This window comes from Aotus nancymaae, unplaced genomic scaffold, assembly GCF_030222135.1.
Source record: "Aotus nancymaae isolate 86718 unplaced genomic scaffold, 86718_ANA_hifiasm-v0.15.2.pri h1tg000010l, whole genome shotgun sequence".
Classification (NCBI taxonomy): domain Eukaryota; kingdom Metazoa; phylum Chordata; class Mammalia; order Primates; family Aotidae; genus Aotus; species Aotus nancymaae.
In genome coordinates this window covers 57,805,390-57,828,622 of record NW_026988421.1, presented here as the reverse complement: position 1 = coordinate 57,828,622, position 23,233 = coordinate 57,805,390, and the positions used below count along the sequence as shown (strand labels likewise).

General features: G+C 36.6%; 1 protein-coding gene across 5 annotated transcripts in view; it reads left to right on the top strand.

Annotated features, from left to right (window-relative positions):
- Positions 1–23,233, top strand: part of CTNNA3 (catenin alpha 3) — a 1,835,081-nt gene that overhangs the window by 1,752,053 nt on the left and 59,795 nt on the right. For all 5 annotated transcript variants that reach the window (XM_064374172.1, XM_064374173.1, XM_064374171.1 and 2 more), the window contains one exon: positions 13,827–13,961. In XM_064374172.1, the coding sequence (XP_064230242.1) occupies positions 13,827–13,961 (135 nt within the window). The remainder of the gene's footprint in view (positions 1–13,826; positions 13,962–23,233) is intronic.

Sequence of the window (23,233 nt, the reverse complement as noted above, 5' to 3'; positions counted from 1 at the left end):
AGAAGCTTTTTATTTAATTAAGTCCCATCTATTTATCCCTGTTTTTGTTGCATTTGCTGTTGGGTTCTTGGTCATGAAGTCTTCGCTGAAGCCAATGTCCAGAAGAGTTTTTTCAGATATTATTTTCTAGAATTTTTATGGTTTTAGGACCTAGATTTAAGCCTTTGCCATCTTGAGTTGATTTTTTTTTTTTTAATAGGTGAGAGATGAGAACCCAGTTTCATTCTACATGTGGCTAGCCAATTATCCCAGCACCATTTGTTGAATAGGGTGTCCTTTCCTCAGTTTATGTTTTTGTTAGCTTTGTCAAAGATGATTTGGTTTTAAGCATTTGGTTTTATTTCTGGGTTCTCTATTGTGTTCCATTGGTCTGTGTGCCTATATGTATACCAGTACTATGCTGTTTTGGTGACTATGGCCTTATAGTATAGTTTGAAATCAAGTAATGTGATGCCTCCAGGTTTGTTATTTTTGCTTAGTATTGCTTTGGCTATGCGGGCTCTTTTTGGTTCTCTATCAATCTTAGGGTTGTTTTTTCTAACTCTGTGAAGAATGATGGTGGCATTTTGAGATTGGTCTGTTCAGAGTTTCTATACTTTCCTGGTTTAATCTTAGAGGGTTGTATATTTCCAGGAATTTATTCATCTCCTCTAGGTGTTCATAGTAGCCTTGAATAATCTTTTGCATTTCTGTGGTATCAGTAGTAATATCTCCCATTTCATTTCTAATTTAGCTTATTTGGATCTTCTCTCTTCTTTTCTTGGTTAATCTCACTAATGGTCTATCAATTTTATTTATCTTTCCAAAGAACCAGGTTTTTATTTCATTTATTTTTTTGTATTGTTTTTTGTTTGTTTGTTTGTTTCAATTTCATTTCATTCTGCTCTGATCTTTGTTATTTGTTTTCTTCTCTGGCAGAGTATTTGATGTCTAGGTTAGTTCTCCAGATTAATGAACTCCTACTTTATAAAAATAAATGCACAGAAAGTTCTCAGAAATTAAATAGGACTAAATATATACTGAAATATGTGATCTATTTGCATCTTTCACATAATAGTCAATCTCCTGATCTAAGAGATGCTGCTTTACTATTTTCCCCTTTATTGAATGTTTGACACTTTTTCACTGAAGCAGTGTTTTAAATGCTCTGAGGGTGATTATCTATTCAGGTTCACTTCATGTGTGGTTACAAAACTATGTAACCAAAGAATAAAGTGTTCTATGGTCTAGGTGGAAAGAGCTATTTTGTATAAGTGGAGAAGAGAAAAGATGAGCAAAGTTTCTTCTTGCAGTTGGCTGGCTATCTTTAACCAAAAATTCCAAACAACCAGAATTTGTCTAAGTTACCTTTCCTCCATCTTTTCTACATCCTTATCCTATGTACAGGATAATGCACTTCTATGAGTTTGTTTCAAGCGAAGTAATTCTTTGAATGACAAATTGCAGGCATCCAAGAGAGGGTGACACTTTTTAGTTATGGTCTATTATACAGGAGACTCATTTCTTCTGAGAATCTCTCATGGAAGTAGCATAAAGCTGAAAAGTAGCTTGAGTCATAACTTTACATCTGCGAAAGTAAAGGAGCTTTGTTGAATGTGGAAAATATCTTGTCTTTAATTTGTATTGTGCTCAAAGTATATGTCACTTTCTCAATGGCTGTGTGTGTAACCAAGTTGAAAATAAAAATGAATTTGAAACAATTCTTAAACTCAAGACAAGTTCAGCCTAGAGACAAAATATAAGATTTTAACAGCATATATAATTTCTGGTAAAACAACCTTTGTTTGTTGAGATACGTCATGCACCATAGTCTCCCAAATATACCTCTCTTAAATCAACATGTCCAGTCTTGAACATACCATATGGGACAATATTATCCTCTACCAGTGACATTATAACAGAGTTCCAGTGTTATAATCATAATTCTCTAGGTACCTTCTCTGTTCTGTTTCAGAAACCTGAGTTTGCTAAACAGCAGCTGTCATAGGCATAGCAAAGAAAAAAATACTCAAAATATGTTGAGGTTTCTAGGTGTAGAGTAAGCACAAACTAATGGCTGACCAGATTTAAGAGACGGAAAAGCAGAACAAGGCATTCTTCAGTGAGATAGTTAATACAAAGAGAAAAATAGCTGAATAGGTGAATAGGCAAGATAGTGAATGAAATAGCTGAGAGATACATGTGTTGAGTGTGAAATGTTGATGAGATGCTGAAATGGAACGGGCAAACACAGTAGTTATATGGATCTTCTGATGGAGCTGGATGATAGACTTTTGTAGTTTGTGTTGTGTAAGTGACAGATGAAGCCAGAGTACCGTCTACTCTTGTCTAAGAGGATGAAAGTGAAAAAATGCTCAGGAACAAAAGCTGAGAACAACAACAGGATCAGGCAAAATAAACAACAAAAAATACTTACAAAGAAGGCTGGGAAGGCTGGTATAAAACTAGGAGAAAATCTAAGAAGAAACATTCATGAGAATTAATATTTATGAGACTCACGAATGAAGATCTAAAAGCTCCAGAAAGGTGAAATAAGGGAAGAACTGCCACATATATAATGAATGTGGCAATTATAAGTCCATTAGTGATCCCAATGAGATGAAATTCTGTGGAGTGGAGGACTTGAAAACAGTTCTTAACATGATAAGGAAAGGAGGAATCTGTACTTTAGTAGGCATATTCATAAAAAAGAAGAGATGGGATAATAGAAAGGAGCTGGAATTTGCTTTGAGGGACTTGATAGAGTCAGGAATCAGAAAAAGAGGCATTAAAAGTAGAGGAAAAGATAGGATCATTGATGATCTGTGATCCTTAGCAAGATGAAATAAGTCAACCTCTGGACTGCAGTACAGGTGAAGAAATGAGCCCTGTGGGAAAGGAAAAGTCATGGACACCAAGTGCTTTTGCTACCACTGATTGCTTTAAATTTCTATTTTTGAAATTCACCATGACACTTAATACTTTTCATTAACAAAATTTTCCAGCTTAGCAGAATTTAGGCTGTTGTCTGTAATCTGTAATTGCAAAATTCACTTTATTTTTATTTATTTATTTGTTTGTTTGTTTTCTTGAGACAGAGTCTCTCTGTCACCCAGGATGGAGTGCAATGGCACAATGTCAGCTCACTGCAACCTCCACCTCCCAGGTTCAAGCGATTCTTGTGTCTCAGCCTTCCAGGTAACTGGGACTACAGGCATGAACCATGATGCCTGGCTAATATTTTGTATTTTGAGTAAAGACAGGATTTCACCATGCTGGCCAGGTGGATCTCAAACTCCTAATCTCAGGTCATTTGCCTGCCCTGACCTCCAAAAGTGCTGGGATTATAGGCATGAGCCACCGCACCAGACTACAAAGTCATTTTAAATTTCTTAAAAGCTTAGGCTTCAATATGGGAAAAAAAAAAAAAAAAAAAAAAATCACTAAGATTATGGAATAAAAGTCTTCAAAAGTGTTCATTTTGCTAATTCATCCCTGAAATTTAAACTAAAAGTTAATGAATGTTTTTTGTGTTTTTTTTCCTTATTACTAAATGATGTATTCCATATTGGTTCCAAGCATCATACTAGAAAAATGAAAACTGGCTTAATGTGAGAAAACCACATAGGCTGAAATGCCATTTGCTTACAAGTAGTGAGTCCCTGTGATTATAAAATATAGATTTAAAAAATCATGCATTAAAGAGCTAACCAGATGTTCTGGTCAACATCTCCTATCTAAATTAACTGGGAAACAATAACCAAGTGTGCTAAAATAGTGTACCATTTGATTAGCCTGGAAGTCCCTAATAGTATTAAGGGAATGTATTCTCTTCCTGGGTCCACAAGGGGGCGTAGATTCAAAGGCAAGAACTTCATAGCTACATGCCTGATCTGCCTTCTTCCACGTCTCCATCCGGGAGCTTAGAGGTCTTTGTTTAACTCTCTCGAGCTCGGGAACATAGAAGGATCAATCACTCTAGCGGAAGTTTAAAGAAACTCCTTTCATAGGGCAGAAAACTTGAATGGGGCAGGAATTACTCCCAGGTTAAAAGTCCTCTTCCCCCACTTTGCTGCAGACATCATTTCTGGATCCCCTTCCACGACATAGTGGAAGCTGCTTTTCTTTCTCCTTTTATTCTCTCTCTCTGCCTAAATAAATCATTTTCTGCAAAACTCTTTGGGTCTGATATTTACTTAAAATGAGCTCACCATGCCCAGCGGGGTCCTCTCCCCCATACTGGGGTGAGTGAGGGACCAAAGGCCTGGAAGAACACATCCTATCAGGGAGTGACCTGAGCTCGTCGTCCGCAACCCTGTCTCAGTATTCTTTTACAAGTTATTTTAAAGCAAATTTTATTTCTGAAACAATAGTCAAGGGCAAGAATGTTCTACAAACCTAGAGCCTGAAGTTTTTCTGTCACTTTCATTGTAAAAACTTAAAAAGTGGGAAAAGCATTGTTCGATGTTTTTAAATTTAAATTTTTGTATTTTTGTAAAAATTGTACATATTTAAGGACTTAAGATATACAATGTAATAACAAAATTAAAAGTCTATGATTTGAAAGAAAATATTTGTGAACCAGAGATCTGATAAGGAATTAATATCTAAAGTATGAAAGAAACTTATAGAACTCAATAGGAGAAAAATCCAAGTAACCTGATTAAAAAATGGGAAAAACACCTGAATACATGAAAATGGCCAAAAGGAGATTTGAAAAATAGCAGAACATTTTTAGTGGGAATGAGGCATTCTCCTGATTCTGCTTCTAAGTCAGCAAAACTGACTCAGAAAGTCTTTCTGGATATCAATGGGAAAGAAGACTTTAATGACTTTTATAGTATAAGAATTTACCAGGTAGTATTTTCTTTCTAGTTTTGTTATAAAACTAACTGCTACTGTTATAATCAAGATATTTTCATCAGTTCTGAAAATGAAAGATAAATTTAGGTCAAGCAATTTTGAACTTTATCAATTTCACACTTTTTACTCATTTGACTTATTCTTTCCTTAATAGAATTATAGGCTCTTCTGTGGCCTTGGAAGAGTCTCTTGATAGAGACAGCTTGTTTTGCTTAAACTTGAGTGATTGCCATTGGTTACTGGTCAAGAATCTAATTATTAGTTTGACAGTTTGATTGTATCAGGAGTTGTATAGTGGTGCTGGTCTTCAAGGAACAAATCCACATTAAACCAGTTTATAATTGACGAATAAGAGCATCAATTTAAGAAACCAATTTACAAATTAGAATGGGAATTTAATATTTACAAAAAAGATACAATTGGCAAGAAGATTGATACTGATCTTAGACCATGGAGGTAAGGAGGTGGAACTGGACCATGTTTCAACACTAGCTCTACCACTAATGCCATTTATTGGCAAGTCAGTTAACCTCTCTGTGTGTCAGTATGTTCCTTTGCTAAATGAGGATAATGATTCCACTTACCTCACGGAATTGTGGTGGTAGTGTGATTATTAAAACAAGTAGTATAGACAAAGCATCTAGAAAAGTACATGACAGATAAAACACTTTACGTGTCAGGGATTATCATTGTGTCCATCCTTAAAAATAAAGAATAGATAAGAAAGTTACTCAGTGAGAACAACAATAAGAAACAGTGTTTTGAAAGAATGTCCCATAGAAGAGATCATTGTGCATTCATGTGAATAAAACAGAGAAAACTAAATTCAAATCATCTCCTCTCTCTGAAACTTGGTTTGCAAATGTACAAAATGAAAATAATAGATCTAATTAAAATGGTGCTATGAGTACTAATTTAGAATTATGCATATAAAGAGCTTGGCATAGTACCTGGCACAGAGGAAGTACCTAATAAAGATCAGCTGCCTGACAAGAGAAAACAAAGAGGTGACTTGTTTTTCATCATTATAGGTAATTTCGCCTCCGTAAATTGGGAGAAATATTTGTGTCTTAGAGGTTTAGTAATTAAGTGAGACGATATGCCTAAATTAGTTTCCATAGCATGTGGCACATAGTAAGAGTTAAATGAAAATTAATTATTGTTCTTTCTCCTCTGTCTCTTCCTTCTCCTCTTCTTCCTTTCTTTCTTTTTCTTACCTTTCTCCATGTCTTACTCCTTTCCAATCTTCTTAATTAGCTATGATTTCTATATTCTTGTCTGATTGTGTCTCTGGCTGTGGCTATCCTGTATGTATTCATGCATATGTTGCCTATATTGCAGATTGATAGTATTTCTGCAGAAGAATTGAATTCTTTGTTACCTTTGTTGATTATTATCAACTTTGACTCAGGGTAATATGTTCTTATCTTGTGCACACACTCTGGAGCTATGTAGACTATTTTAAAAATATAACAGAGAAGTACCTCATGGTACTCTCCAGCTTAAGTTATTAATTACTGAATAAAAGCAGAAATGCATGAAAGGTTTTCTAGTCATTCATTCTACTTTTTAATTTACAGTTTAGGCCATTAGAATAAAAGCTTTTTAAAATAACAGTTGATAGTTATAGAAGAAATATATATTTGAGATATATAAAATTTGAATAAAATAAAAAGTATTGATTGTGTCACATTTATTGATTATTGTCATATATTTCTTTCCAAGTATGTTTTAATTTTTTAACCCAGAGTCCAGAATGTATTTATTTTTATGGATTTTTTAAAAAATAATTTAAACTGTTATTTTAGATTCAGTGGGTACATGTGCAGGTTCATTACCTGGGTATTGCATGATACTAATGTTTGGAGTGCAACTGATGCAATCACCCAGATAGTGAGCATAGTACCCAATAATTAGTTTTTGAAGCCTTTACTCCTTTCCTCCCTCTGCTATCTAGTACTTCTCACTGTCTATTGTGGTCATCTTTATGGCCATGATTACCCATTCTTTAGCTCCTACTTCTATGTAAGAACATGTGGTATTTGGACTTTTGTTCCTGTATTAAGTCACTTAGGATAATGGCCTCCAGCTGCATACACGTTGCTGCAAGAGACATAATTTCATTCATTCCTTTTTATGGCTGTTTGTTATTACATGGTGTATATGTACTCCATTTTCTTTGTTTGTTTTTGTTTTTTGGTTTTCTTTTGAGACAGAGTCTTCCACTTGTTGCCCAGGCTGGAGCGCAATGGCATGATCTCAGGTCACTGCAACCTCCGCCTCCTGGGTTCAAGTGATTCTCCTGCCTCAACCTCCTGAGTAGCTGGGATTACAGGCATGTGCCACCATGCCTGGCTAATTTTGTATTTTTAGTAGAGAATGGGGTTTCTCCATGTTGGTCAGGCTGGTCTCAAACTCCTGACCTCTGGTGATCTGCCACCTCAGCCTCTTAAAGTGCTGGGATTACAGGCATGAGCCACTGCACCCGGCCCCCATTTTCTTTATTCAGTCCACCATTGGTGGGTACCTAGGTTGATTCCATGTCCTTGCATTGTGAATAGTGCTGCAATGAACATATGAATACAAGTGTCTTTTTGGTAGAACGATTTATTTTCTTTTGAATATGTACAAAGTAATGGGATGATGGGGTCAAATGGTAGTTATGTTTTAAGTTCTTTGAGAAATCTCCAAACTGCTTCCCGCAGTGGCTGAACTAATTTAAATTCCCACCAATAGTGTATAAAGTGTTCCCTTTTCTCCATAGCCTCACCAGCATTTGTTATTTTTGACTTTTTAACAATAGCCATTCTGACTGGTGTGAGATAGTCTCTCATTTTGGTTTGATTTGCATTTCTCTGATGATTAGTGGTGTTGAACATTTTTTCAGGTTTCTGGCTAGTCTCTCATTTTGGTTTGATTTGCATTTCTCTGATGATTAGTGGTGTTGAACATTTTTTCAGGTTTCTCGGCCACTTGTATGTCTTCTTTTGAGAAGTGTCTAGTCATGATTTGATATGGTTTGGGCATTTGCCCTTCCCAAATCTCATGTTAAAATGTAATCCCCAATGTTGGACGTGGGGCCTGGTGAGAGGTGTTTGGGTAATAGGAGTAGATTCCTCACAGTGTGCTGTCCTCAGAATAGTGAGTTATCTGGTCATTTAAAAGTGTGTGGCACCTCCCACCTCCTTCTTGCTAAGTCATGCACCTGTTCCCACTTCACCTTCCACTATAAGTAAATGTTCTCTGAACCCCCACCTCAAAGCCAAGAAGATGCCATTGCAATGCTTGCATAGCCTGCAGAACCACGAGACAATTAAATTTCTTTTCTTTATAAATTACCCAGTCTCATGTATTTTTATAGCAATGCAAGAATGACCTAACACGTATCTTTTGCCCATTTTTAATGGGGTTATTTATTTTTTGTTTGCTTGATCAATTGTTTAAGTTTCTTTTAAAAATATGTCAGATTCATAGTTTGCAAATACTTTCTTCCATCGTGTGGGTTGTCTGTTTACTCTGTTGATAGTTTGTCGCTATGCAGAAGCTCTTTAATTAGATATTCCACTTGTCAATTTTTATTTTTGTTGCAATTGCTTTTGAGGATTTAGTTATAATGTCTTTCCCAAGGCTGACATCCAGAATGGTGTTTCCTAGGTTTCCTTCAAGAATTCTTATTGTAGAGGTCTTATATTTAAATCTTTAATTCATCTTGAGTTAATTTTTCTAGATGGTGAAAGACAGGGATGCAGTTTCATTCTTCTACCTTTGGTTAGCCAACTATCCCAGCACCACTTATTGAATAGGGAGTCATTGCTTATTTTTGTCAACTTTGCCAATGTGTCAAAGAGCAGATGGTTGTAGTTGTGCAGCTTTATTTCTGTTTTCTATTCAGTTCCCTCAGGCTATGTATCTGTTTTTGTACCAGTACCATACTGTGTTGTTACTGTAGTCTTATAGTATAGTTTGAAGTCAAGTAATGTGGTGCCTCCAGCTTCTTTTTTTTTTTTAACTTGAGATTGTTTGTTCAGGATATTTCTTGGATTCATATGAATTTTAGAATTGTTCTTTTTCTAGTTCTGTGAAAAGTAACAGTTTTTGTTTGATAGGAATAGCATTGAATTGTAGATTGCTTTGGGCAGTGTGGCCATTTTAATGATATTGATTCTTAAAATCAATATACTTGAAATGTTTTTTTTTTCCATTATTTGTATCATCTATGATTTCTTTCAGCAGTATTTTGTAGTTCCTTGTAGAGATCTTTCTCTTCCTTGGTTAGATGCATTAGTAGATGTTTTATTTATTTGCAGCTATTGTAAATGGAATTGAGTTCTTGATTTGGTTCTCAGCTTGAATGGTATTGGTGTATAAAAATGCTATTGATTTTTATACATTGATTTTGTATCCTGAAAAGTTACTGAAGTCATGTCTCAGTTAAAGGAGCCTTATAGTAAAGAATTTTGTGTTTTCTGGTTATAGAATCATATTAATAGCAAAGAGACATAGGTTGACTTTTTTTTTGTCTAGTTGGATACCTTTTATTTCTTCCTTTTGCCTGATTGCTGTGGCTAGGACTTTCAGTACTATGTTGAATAAGAAAGGTGAGAGTAAGCATCCTTCTAACAGTTTAAAGGGGATTGGTTTCAGCTTTTGCCTATTCAAGTATAATATTGTCTGTGTTTTCACTTAGATGGCTCTTGTTATTTTGAGATATGAGATATGTTACTTTGATGCATAGTTTCTTGAGGGTTTTTATCAGGAAGGGATGTTGTATTTTATCAAAAGCTGTTTTCACATCTGTTGAAATAATCATATGATTTTTGTTATTAATTCTGTTTATGTGGTAAGTCACATTTATTGATTTGTGTATATTAAGCCAACCTTACATTCCAAGAATTAAGCCTACTTGATCATGGTAAATTAACTTTTTGATGTGCCACTAAATTAAGTTTACTAATATTTTGTTGAGGATTTTTGCATCTATGTTTATCAAAGGTATTGGTATCAGAGATTTTTTCATTGTATGTTTACCAGGTTTTCCTATCAGGAGGATGCTGGCTTTGTCGAATGAGTTAAGGAGAAGCCTCTCCTTCTCCGTTTTTTGGAGTAGTTTCAGTAGGATGGTAGCAGGTCTTCCATGTATGTTTCATAGAATTTGACTGTGAATCTGTCGGTCTAAGGCTCTTTCTGTTGTTGCTGTTTTTGGGTGTTTTATTACTGATTCAGTTTAGGAATTTGATATTGCTCTATACAGGGTTTCAATTTCTTTCTGATTCGTTCTTGGAGGATTTTGTATTTCAGGAATTTAATTTTCCTCCAGATTTTCTACTTTGTATGCACAGAGGTGTTCTCAATAGTTTCTGAAGATCTTTTGTATTTCTGTGGTATTGGTTGTAATGTCACTTTTATAATTTCTGACTGTGCTTATTTAGCTCTTCTCTCTATTTGTCTTTGTTAATCTAGCTAGCAGTCTACGGATCTTGTTCATTCTTTCAAAAAATAAACTTTGATCATCATTGATTCTTCCTATAAATTTTTGGGTCTCAAATTCATTCAGTTCCATCTAATTTTAGTTTTTTCTTTTCTTCTGCTAGCTTTGGGATTGGTTTGTTCTTTTTTGTCTGTTTGTTTGTTTTTTGCTCCTCTAGGAATATTAGATCCTTAATTTGAGATCTTTCTAACTTTTTGAGGTAAGAATTTACTGCTATAAACTTTCCTCTTAACAGCACTTTTGCTGCATCCTAGAGATTTTTATATGTTGTGTCTCTTATTTTCATTTATTTCAAAGAATTTTTTGGTTACTGCATTAATTTCATTGTTTACCCAAAAGTAAATGTATTAGTCCATTTTCACACTATTATGAAGATACTATCTGAGACTGGCTAATTTATATATAGAAAAAAGGTTTAATTGACTAATATTCCACATGGTTGAAGAGGCCTCAGGAAACTTAAAATCATAGCTGAAGGCAAAGGGGAAGCAAGGCACATTTTGCATGGAGGTAGGAGAGAGAGAGCACAGGGGAAGCAGCCACTTTTAAAATCATCAGCTCTCATGAGAACTCCCTGACAATTACTAGAACAACATGGGAGAAACTGCCCCCATGATCCAATCACCTCCTACCAGGTCCCTCCCTTGACACATGGGATTACACAATTTGAGATGAATTTTGGATGAGGACACAGAGCCAAAACATATCAACTATTGAGGAGCAAATTGTTTAATTTTCATGTAGCTGTGTGGTTTGGTAGATTTTCTTGGTATTGCTATCTTCATTCCATTGTATTATTCCAAGAGTGTGGTTGGTATAACTTCATTTAAAAAAAATTTCTTGAGATTTACTTTATAGCCAAACAAGTAGTTGTTCTTAGAGTACGTTTTGTGTGCAGTTGAGAAGAATGTACTTTCTGTGGTTGATGGTGGAGTATTCTGTAGATGTCTGTTAGGTCCAATTGGTCAAGTGTCAAATTTAAGTCCCGAATTTCTTTGTCAATTTTCTGCCTTGATAATCTAACACTGTCAGTGAGGTGTTGAAGTTCCTGAACATTATTGAATGGCTGTCTAAGCCTCTTTGTAGAACTAGAAGTACTTGTTTTATGAATTTGGATGCTTCAGTCTTGGGTACATACATATTTAGGATAGGTAAGTCTTTTTGTTGAATTCAACCCTTTATCATTATGTATGCCCTTCTTGTCCTTTTTACTGCTGTTGGTTTAAAGTCTGCTTTATCTAATATATTATTATATATTATATTTTAAAATTCATATTTTATCTAATATATGTTATATATATTTTAAATATATTTTAAAATACATATATTTTATCTAATAGCCACTCCTCTTTTTTGTTGTTGCTTAATTTGCAAGAGAGATATTTCTCCAACCCTTTACTTTGAGCTTATAGGTGTCATTATGTGTGAGATGGGTATCTTGAAGACAGCAGATGAATGGATGTTGTTATTTTATCCAACTTGCCACTCTGTGCCTTTTAAGTGGAGTATTTAGGTTATTCACATTTAAGGATAATATTAATATGCAAGATTTAGATCCTATAATGAATTTGTTAGCTCATTGCTTTGTAGTTTCTATGGTTTGGTTGGTCGATAGGTCTGTGGGCTCTGTATGTAAGTGTGTTTTTGTGGTAGCAGGTATTGGTTCTTTTTTTCCCACATGTTTAGAATTCCCTTAAGGATCTCTGATAAGACTGGTCTAATGGTAATGAATTTTTTTTAATGCTTGTTTGTCTAGAAAAGATTTTGTTTCTCCTTCAGTGATAAAGCTTAGCCTGGTGGGATATGAAATTTTTGATTAGGATTTCTTTTCTTCAAGAATTCTGAAACTAGGCCCCTAATCTGTCCCAGCTTATAGGGTTTATGCAGAGAAATCTGCTTTTAGTCTTTTGGGATTCCCTTTCTGTGTGTTCTGACTTTTCTCTCTAGCTGCCTTTACGATTTTTTTCTTTAGAGTTAACCTTGGATAGTTTGGTGATTATATGCCTTGGTGATGCTCCTTTTTGTATAGTATCTCACAGATGTTCTCTGCATTTTTGGTATTGAGATGTCTACCTCTCTAGCCTGGGTATGGAGCAAAGAGTCCTGATGCACCATGATCTATGCCTAGAAAGGATGGGACAACTCAGGCTGTCCCAGCATGTTTTATTATTTTATTTATGTATTTGTTGACACAAGGTCTCACTCTGTGGGCAAGGCTGGAGTGCAGTGTCGCAATCATGGCTCACTGCAGCATTTACTTCCCAGGCTCAGGCAATCTTCCCCCTCAGCCTGCTGAATAGCTGGGACCACACCTGGCTAATTTATTTTTATTTTTTGTAGAGATGGTGTCTTCCTATGTTTCCCAGGCTGGTCTCAAACTCCTAGGCTCAAGCGATTCTCCTGTTTCAGCTTCCCAAATTGCTGGGATTATAGACTGAGCCACTGCATCCAGCATTCAGCATGTTTTAAATGCACACATTTTAAAATATAATTTGATTGCAATATTTACATGTTGATTTTTTTCACTTCCAAAAACATTTTTCCATATCCTTTAAAACTTTTTTCTTGAGACTGAGTAATGCTACATTATATTGATATGCATTCTTACTTAGCCTTTCCATTATTTTGGGGACATTTAGGTTATTTCCAAATTTTGATATTATACATAATGCTACAGTGAAGATCTTTGCATATAAATCACTGTCCACATTTCCTTGTTCTTACACAAATTTACTAAAAGTGGAATTAAGTTAGAAGGGATTTTTATGAATCTATTTTAATTTCATAAGAGAAAGAGCACAAAGATTAAATCTTAACTGAAGCTATTTACCATGTTATGATAAAGCTCAAAGCTGTCCTCCAGGAAGTTCCTTCCAAAAGACAATACAATGTAGCAGGCTGGTTTTTGTAAAGAAATTTCATACTCTAACAATGTACCCTGCCTGTTTATTGGCTTCAGTTAGATTCACAGCTGTTACATAAGGTAAAAATTATTTCCTTTGTCTGTAACAGCTAAGAACATTGAAGGCTGAACATAATAGAACATATTATGTTGCTGCATGTTTTTTACACCCATTTGAGTAGGAAAGGACAGATAATGCAGAACTATGAGTCTCAAGGAGTATTATAATAGTAACTCTAGGTGAAGGAAATAATTGCATTTTAAATACTTATTTAGATTTACCTAAAAATATAATCTGAGGGCTTCTAACCTTCATAAATTAAAGGCAGCTATTTTATATACCATTTCATGTCTAAAAATTATTTTAATGTTTCTTTTGGCTAAGCTGAAGTAATTAAGGTTGCAAAATAAATCAACTATTGTAATGGTAGAAGCATATCAGAATCTATCTGGGCTTGACCTGAGAAATTGTCCTCAATGAAAATAAAGTTGCTGCCTTATAAGGTACCTGCCATGTTAATACTGTATTTGCTCACTTTGATCTGCCTATTATTTAGTCTGCTATATCCATTTTTATCTTTGATGCATATTTAGTGCCCAGATCCATCTTGCAAACAGGACCTGTTGGCCTACCTGGAACAGATTAAGTTCTACTCCCATCAACTGAAAATCTGCAGTCAAGTTAAAGCTGAGATCCAGAACCTGGGAGGAGAGCTCATCATGTCAGCTGTGAGTACTGCCTAGCTAGCGCTTCCATGATCACAGGTGGAAGATGCTTGATACAGAGTAACTACACCCTTGCTTACATCACCAAATCTTTTAGGTAAAATCAGTCTAGAAAACCTAAATTGGAGTTTTTATTAAAAGTACATGTATTTAAACTAGCAAGAAATCTTGGCAGAGTTCTTTTTTTTTTTTTTTATTTATTTATTTATTTTTTTTTAATTGCATTTTAGGTTTTGGGGTACATGTGAAAAACATGCAAGGTTGTTGCATAGGTGCATATATGGCAGTGTGATTTGCTGCCTTCCTCCCCTTCACCCATATCTGGCATTTCTCCCCATGCTATCCCTCCCCAATTCCCCACCCCCCCACTGCCCCCCCCACTCCCCCACAACAGACCCCCATGTATAGTGCTCCCCTCCCTGTGTCCATGTGTTCTCCTTGTTCAACACCCGCCTATGAGTGAGAACATGTGGTGTTTGATTTTGTGTTCTTGTGTCAGTTTGCTGAGAATGATGGTTTCCAGGTTCATCCATGTCCCTACAAAGGACGCGAACTCCTCCTTTTTAATGGCTGCATAATATTCCATGGTGTATATGTGCCACATTTTTCCTGTCCAGTCTATCATCGATGGGCATTTGGGTTGGTTCCAGGTCTTTGCTATTGTAAACTGTGCTGCTATGAACATTCGTGTGCATGTGTCCTTAGAGTAGAACGATTTATAATCCTTTGGATATATGCCCAGTAATGGGATTGCTGGGTCAAATGGAATTTCTATTTCTAGGTCCTTGAGGAATCGCCACACTGTTTTCCACAATGGTTGAACTAATTTACACTCCCACCAACAGTGTAAAAGTGTTCCTATTTCTCCACATCCTCTCCAGCATCTGTTGTCTCCAGATTTTTTAATGATTGCCATTCTAACTGGTGTGAGATGGTATCTCAATGTAGTTTTGATTTGCATTTCTCTAATGGCCAGTGATGATGAGCATTTTTTCATGTGCTTGTTGGCCTCATGTATGTCTTCTTTTGTAAAGTATCTGTTCATATCCTTCGCCCACTTTTGAATGGGCTTGTTTGTTTTTTTCTTGTAAATCTTTTTTAGCTCGTTGTAAATTCTAGATATCAGCCCTTTGTCAGATGGGTAGGCTGCAAAAATTTTTTCCCATTCTGTTGGTTGCCGATTCACTCTATTGACTGTTTCTTTTGCCGTGCAGAAGCTGTGGAGTTTGATTAGGTCCCATTTGTCTATTTTGGCTTTTGTTGCCAATGCTTTTGGCGTTTTGGTCATGAAGTCCTTGCCTACGCCTATGTCCTGAATGGTTTTGCCTAGGTTTCCTTCTAGTGATTTTATGGTGTTAGGTCTTATGTTTAAGTCTTTAATCCATCTGGAGTCAATTTTAGTGTAAGGTGTCAGGAAGGGGTCCAGTTTCTGCTTTCTGCATATGGCTAGCCAGTTTTCCCAACACCACTTATTGAACAGGGAATCCTTTCCCCATTGCTTGTTTTTATCAGGTTTGTCAAAGATCGGGTGGTTGTAGATATGTTGTGTTGCCTCCGACGCCTCTGTTCTGTTCCATTGGTCTATATCTCTGTTTTGGTACCAGTACCATGCTGTTTTGATTACTGTAGCCTTGTAGTAGAGTTCGATGTCTAGTAGTGTGATGCCTCCCGCTTTGTTCTTTTTGCTTAGAATTGACTTGGCTATGCGGGCTCTCTTTTGGTTCCATATGAAGTTTAAGGTGGTTTTTTCCAGTTCTGTGAAGAAGGTCATTGGTAGCTTGATGGGGATAGCATTGAATCTGTATATTACTTTGGGCAGTATGGCCATTTTCACGATATTAATTCTTCCTAACCATGAACATGGAATGTTTCTCCATCTGTTTGTGTCCTCTCTTATTTCGTTGAGCAGTGATTTGTAGTTCTCCTTGAAGAGGTCCTTTATATTCCTTGTTAGTTGTATTCCTAGGTATTTTATTCTCTTTGTAGCAATTGTGAATGGCAGTTCGTTCTTGATTTGGCTCTCTTTAAGTCTGTTACTGGTGTATAGGAATGCTTGTGATTTTTGCACATTGATTTTGTATCCTGAGACTTTGCTGAAGTTGCTTATCAGTTTCAGGAGCTTTTGGGCTGAGATGAGGGGGTCTTCTAGATATATAATCATGTCGTCTGCAAATAGAGACAATTTGACTTCCTCCTTTCCTAATTGAATACCCTTTATTTCTTTTTCTTGCCTGATTGCTCTGGCTAGAACTTCCAGTACTATATTGAATTGGAGTGGTGAGAGAGGGCATCCTTGTCTAGTGCCAGATTTCAAAGGGAATGCTTCCAGTTTTTGCCCATTCAGTATGATATTGGCTGTCGGTTTGTCGTAAATAGCTTTTATTATTTTGAGATACGTTCCATCGATACCTAGTTTATTGAGGGTTTTTAGCATAAAGGGCTGTTGAATTTTGTCGAAGGCCTTCTCTGCATCAATTGAGATAATCATGTGGTTTTTGTCTTTGGTTCTGTTTATGTGGTGAATTACATTTATAGACTTGCGTATATTGAACCAGCCTTGCATCCCCGGGATGAATCCTACTTGATCATGGTGGATAAGCTTTTTGATGTGCTGTTGTAATCGGCTTGCCATTATTTTATTGAAGATTTTTGCATCTATGTTCATCATGGATATTGGCCTGTAGTTTTCTTTTCTTGTTGAGTCTCTGCCAGGTTTTGGTATTAGGATGATGTTGGTCTCATAAAATGATTTGGGAAGGATTCCCTCTTTTTGGATTATTTGGAATAGTTTCAGTAGGAATGGTATCAGTTCCTCTTTGTATGTCTGGTAGAATTCGGCTGTGAACCCATCTGGACCTGGGCTTTTTTTGGGTGGTAGGCTCTTAATTGCTGCCTCGACTTCAGACCTTGTTATTGGTCTATTCAGGGTTTCGGCTTCTTCCTGGTTTAGGCTTGGGAGGAGGCAGCTGTCCAGGAATTTATCCATTTCCTCCAGGTTTTCTAATTTATGTGCATAGAGTTGTTTGTAATAATCTCTGATGATGGTTTGAATTTCTGTGGAATCTGTGGTGATATCCCCTTTGTCATTTTTTATTGCATCTATTTGATTATTCTCTCTTTTCTTTTTTATTAGTCTGGCTAGTGGTCTGTCTATTTTGTTGATCTTTTCAAAAAACCAGCTCCTGGATTTATTGATTTTTTGAAGGGTTTTTCGTGTCTCTATCTCCTTCAATTCTGCTTTGATCTTAGTTATTTCTTGTCTTCTGCTAGGTTTTGAGTTTTTTTGATCTTGCTCCTCTAGCTCTTTCAATTTTGACGATAGGGTGTCAATTTTAGATCTCTCCTTTCTTCTCATGTGGGCACTTATTGCTATATATTTTCCTCTAGAGACTGCTTTAAATGTGTCCCAGAGATTCTGGTATGTGGTGTCTTCATTCTCGTTGGTTTCGAAGAACGTCTTTATTTCTGCCTTCATTTCATTGTTTATCCAGTCAACATTCAGGAGAAAGTTGTTCATTTTCCATGAGGCTGTGCGGTTCTGGGTTGGTTTCTGAATTCTGAGTTCTAACTTGATTGCACTGTGGTCTGAGAGACTGTTTGTTATGGTTTCCGTTCTTTTGCATTTGCTGAGGAGTGATTTACTTCCAATTATGTGGTCAATTTTAGAGTAGGTGTGATGTGGTGCTGAGAAGAATGTATATTCTGTGGATTTGGGGTGGAGAGTTCTGTAAATGTCTATTAGGTTTGCTTGTTCCAGGTCTGAGTTCAAGTCCTGGATATCCTTGTTAATTTTCTGTCTCGTTGATCTGTCTAATATTGACAATGGTGTGTTGAAGTCTCCGACTATTATTGTGTGGGAGTCTAAGTCTCTTTGTAAGTCTTTAAGAACTTGCCTTATGTATCTGGGTGCTCCTGTATTAGGTGCATATATATTTAGGATCGTTAGCTCTTCTTGCTGCATTGATCCTTTTACCATTATGTAATGTCCTTCTTTGTCTCTTTTGATCTTTGTTGCTTTAAAGTCTATTTTATCAGAGATGAGAATTGCAACTCCTGCTTTTTTTTGCTCTCCATTTGCTTGGTAAATCTTCCTCCATCCCTTTATTTTGAGCCTTTGTGTATCCTTGCATGCGAGATGGGTTTCCTGGATACAGCACACTGATGGGTTTTGGCTTTTTATCCAATTTGCCAGTCTGTGTCTTTTGATTGGGGCATTTAGTCCGTTTACATTTAGGGTTAATATTGTTATGTGTGAATTCGATCCTGTCATTTTGGTGCTAGGTGGCTGTTTTGCCCTTTGGTTGATGCAGATTCTTCATTGTGTTGATGCTCTTTACCTTTTCGTGTGTTTTTGGAGTGACTGGTACTGGTTGTTCTTTTCTATGTGTAGTGCCTCCTTCAGGAGCTCTTGTAGAGCTGGTCTGGTGGTGATGAACTCTCTGAGTTCTTGCTTGTTCACAAAGGATTTTATTTTTCCTTCACTTATGAAGCTTAGTTTGGCTGGATACGAAATTCTGGGTTGAAAGTTCTTTTCCTTAAGGATGTTGAATATCGGCCCCCACTCTCTTCTGGCCTGTAGGGTTTCTGCTGAGAGATCTGCAGTGAGTCTGATGGGCTTCCCTTTGTGGGTAACCCGACCTTTCTCTCTGGCTGCCCTTAGTATTTTCTCCTTCATTTCAACCCTGGTGAATCTGATGATTATGTGTCTTGGGGTTGCTCTTCTAGAGGAGTATCTTTGTGGTGTTCTCTGTATTTCCTGGACTTGAATCTTGGCCTGCCTTGTTAGGTTGGGGAAGTTTTCCTGGATAATATCCTGAAGAGTATTTTCCAGCTTGGATGCATTCTCTTCGTCACATTCAGGTACACCTATCAAACGTAGATTAGGTCTTTTCACATAGTCCCATATTTCTTGTTGACTTTGTTCATTCCTTTTTACCCTGTTTTCTCTAATCTTGCCTTCTCGTTTTATTTCATTGAGTTGATCTTCGACCTCTGATATCCTTTCTTCTGCTTGGTCAATTCGGCTATTGAAACTTTTGCATGCTTCACGAAGTTCTCGTGTTGTGTTTTTCAGCTCCATCAATTCGCTCATATTCCTCTCTAAGTTGTCCATTCTTGTTAGCATTTCATCAAGTCTTTTTTCAAGGTTCTTAGTTTCTTTGCACTGGGTTAGAACATGTTCTTTTAGCTCACGGAAGTTTCTTATTATCCACTTTCTGAAAGCTGATTCTGTCATTTCATCACACTCATTCTCCATCCAGTCTTGTTCCCTTGCTGGTGAGGAGTTGTGATCCCTTGTAGGAGGAGAAGTGTTCTGGTTTTGGGTGTTTTCATCCTTTTTGCGCTGGTTTCTTCCCATCTTTGTGGATTTATCCACCTGTTGACTTTGTAGTTGTTGTCTTTCTGATTTTGGTAATTTTAAGTCTGCTGTGACAGAACTCATAAACCCCCTGCTCTTCCCCCCAGGTGTTCTGTCCCAGGGAGTTACGGTTTTATGATGTTCCCCTGTGCGGTTGCTGTTTTCCCTGCCCACAAGGTGGCAGCCTAGTCACACTCAGGTTGCAGAGGCTTCGCTAAACTGCTGTGGGCTCCACCCAGCTTCCGTGTGAACTTCTGGGTGTAGTTAGATCTGCTTCCGCTATGTTGGCCCGCCCCTGTAGTGACGGAGTCTCTGTAGTGGCGGATTGCCTTGGTAGATTGCCCTGGGAACAGCAGGGTGCCTATGGAGAACGCCCCTCCTCCACAGAGCTGGACCGTCCCGGTTTCAGTTGTGTTTCAGGTCTTCTTGCTGGGTAAGAGGGGACACCGTCTCATCTGATCTGCCTCCGGAGCCGCTGCATTGGCTAAAGCCGCGGCTCTGAGATTCGTGGCGCTGGCCTGGCTCCCCGTTTCAGCTCCCCTTGCTGGCTTATAGGGGACTCAGACTCTCTCACTTTGTACAGTGAGCCGTTGCCTCAGGGTGCCGGCCCAGCGGCTGCGCCGTTCAAGCCAGCGGCGCCAGCGGCGCTGGCGACCCGTGTGGCTTCTCTGCGTGTGAATCTCCTGGTCTGTGGGCAGTGAAAATCAGTCTGGAAATACGGCGTCCACTCGCCCTCTGTGCTTTCTCTCGGAGCTGCATTCCCGAGTTCCTCCTAAGCGGCCATCTTGGATCTCCCTCAGAATTTTTCAGACTTGGCAGAGTTCTTAAAGAAAGGTTAAAAGTGTTGGTTTTTATTTACTTCAGAGATTGAAGAGTAAATCAGGTTTTCTAAGCCTTTTGGATGAGAAATCCATGTTAATTTAGAGCATGACTTCAGAATGTGTACAAACAGAACTCCAAAATGAATCCTATAATTTTTGAAAAGAAATGCATGTGGAATAGCTAATTAATAAGATGGTTGCTTCACTGTTATTAATTGATATTCATTTTCCCCCATTTCTTTTTATAACAAAGATGTTCATTTCTTGAGGCTTTTCATTCCATATATACTTTCAGAAATGGAGTATGATAGAACTTTATAGATTTAGAGGAATTTTCATAAATTCTTTGGTGGCCCTGAGCTTTAAGCTGCTATAAAATTACCATGGTAGAACTAATGTATAACTTTTCTACTCATCTTTTAATAGCAGTAGATAATTTCTCTGGAGAAGAAATGGTAATAAAATAATATTTGATATCTATATTGGATTCAGTTATCAGTGACTTTGAGAAGGACATGGACCAAGATTATAAATTTAAGTTTAAATGAAACATGAATAGTCTGAAAATTTATATTTCTGAGAAAGTTTTTCTTAATTACACTAGTTTACTTATATATATATATATATATATGTATGTATGTATGTGTGTGTAACATATAGAGCTTCTATATCCTGGCATTGGACATTCCCTCAATGAGTTAATGTTCTGAAAGAGGACATAATTACAAAAACACGAGAAAAGAGCCATCAAAAGTAGAGGGGAGGGACCAGTCACAGTGGTTCACATCTATTATCTCAGCACTTTGGAAGCCCGAGGCGGCCGGATCACTTGAGGTCAGGAGTTTGAGAACAGCCTGGCCAACATGGTGAAACCCTGTCTCTACTAAAAATACAAAAATTAGCTGGGTGTGGTGGCACATGCCTGTAATCCCAGCTACTCGGGAGTTTGAGGCACTAGATTACTTGAACGCAGGAGGCGGAGGCTGCGGCGAGCCACGATTGCACCACTGCAACTGCAGCCCGGGTGATGGAGCAAGACTCCATCTCAAAAAAGAAAAAAAATGTAGAGGGGAGGAAACAAACATGACTGTTTATCTCTTGCCTATATTTTATGTCAATCTTCACAGTAACATGCCAGATGGATCACTTATTTGTTCTGTTTTTTTTTTTTTTTTTTAATATATAAAGAAGTAAAATTAAGACAGTTTATATAGCTTCCCCAGTGAATGTCAGAGCTGAGTTCACCTTCAAAGGTCTGTGCTTCCTCTGTTCAGGGAGACAACACTGAATCTGTGATAAAACTGAAAAACACAAGTCGATAGTGAATACTTTGGAAATTATAAGATGGTATTCCTTTCTAGGTTTTTATACCGGTGGTTGTTAAAGGGGAAACAAATTTAGTGCCTTTGATATTCAGATTTTATCAAAAGTTCTGCATAAACACGAGTATATTACTACTGCCCTACGACTTTTCAAGAAAAAGGCATTTTACTTAGTCACAAGCCATACAACAAGGAACATGTGTATGTACAGATGTATATATACATGTATGTATATATACATTTATATAGACAAACACAGCATGTATGTGTATATAGATGCATATGTATTAATATGTGTGTGTGTATATATATATATATATTTAACTACTCTATATTCCTTTTGGCTTAAACATCCAGTCTTCATTTTCTCATTTAACATTATACTACCTTAAATATGTAAAAAAAAAAAAAAAGGAAATTTATTTGGAGGATAAACTCTTCTTTCTTCTATTTACTTTTGTCATTTTCACACACTGTTTATGCTTCGTAAGGTCTAAATTTCATATAATTTTATTTTGTTTCATATTGTCTGAAGCTAAGCTTTCAAAAAATCTTTGGTAGAACTTTAGCCTCTGCATAGCTGTTAAAATTTATTGGTGATAATTATCCTTCCAAAATACAATTTCCCTTCTATATATAAACTCAGTTTGTATTCTTTCCTGTTAGGTATGATGATTCAAATTCATGAACTTTACATATATTACAGATAGATTAGGCAGCAGCTATTTAGAATCCATGATTTACAGTTTAAAAGCTGAGTCATTATATAAAATGAGGAATAGCATTGCAAATCCAAAACTCTTCGGCATCGTCGCATTCACTATTCCCCACTAGAAAAAAATAAATCTGAAAAAAGAGAGCATGCCCCTTTTGCATATCTTACTGCCATCTGTTTACAGGTAGATCCTAGAAAGCTTTCTGAATACATTTCCTTTACATGTGCCAAAGCACATTTACTTTAATCTCTCAGTGACCCTGAGTCCTTGTCTTATTTTTATTTAAATTCAGAAGAAGATCTAATCTAAGTTATCATTTTTCTATAAGATCCCTTGAAGAATGGCAAGCATGATTCCAAAGCAGGGAGACATTAAAAATTACAGAAATTTGGTATTCAAAATTATATACTATTCAAAGTTTACTAAATAAAGCTGGCATCTCAAGATTATGCTCATGAAACTTTTCTTTACCAAATACAGTTGGTTAAAAATAAGAAGTATGAATGGAATGCATTTCTAGAGTGAATCGGCAGTACATTCTGTTGTGGGTCTGAGGTATGAAGGTTTAGGATAATGAAGATGAATTAATAATATTAAAAAATCTGAAAGGTATTCTCATAATACACCATTTAATTAAAATTATCCCCCAATCATTCTTACATCTATATTGCAAGCACTCATCTTGAAGTTGCATGTTTTACCTGTATGGAAAATAAATATATATAGTTTGTTCAAATCTATTACTATGAATTTAGCCCCTCTCTGGGAAAGGCATAGTAGGACATCTGAGGGATGTAAAGATGATTATATGGTAATTCCCTTAAGACACTGAAATACATTTAAAAAAAGAAATATAAAATATACCTGAATATACAAAAAAGACTCCAGAACAATATAATAAACCATACAAAATTGGTAGGTACAAATGTACGTGGTATAGCATGTGAGGAAATAATTTATTTGATGTGCAGAGTAGGCAAGATAAAGCTTCATAAGTGGTTCAAACCTACTTTGGACCTTGATTAGTAAGTAGAAAACAGATGTGTACTTATAGGAG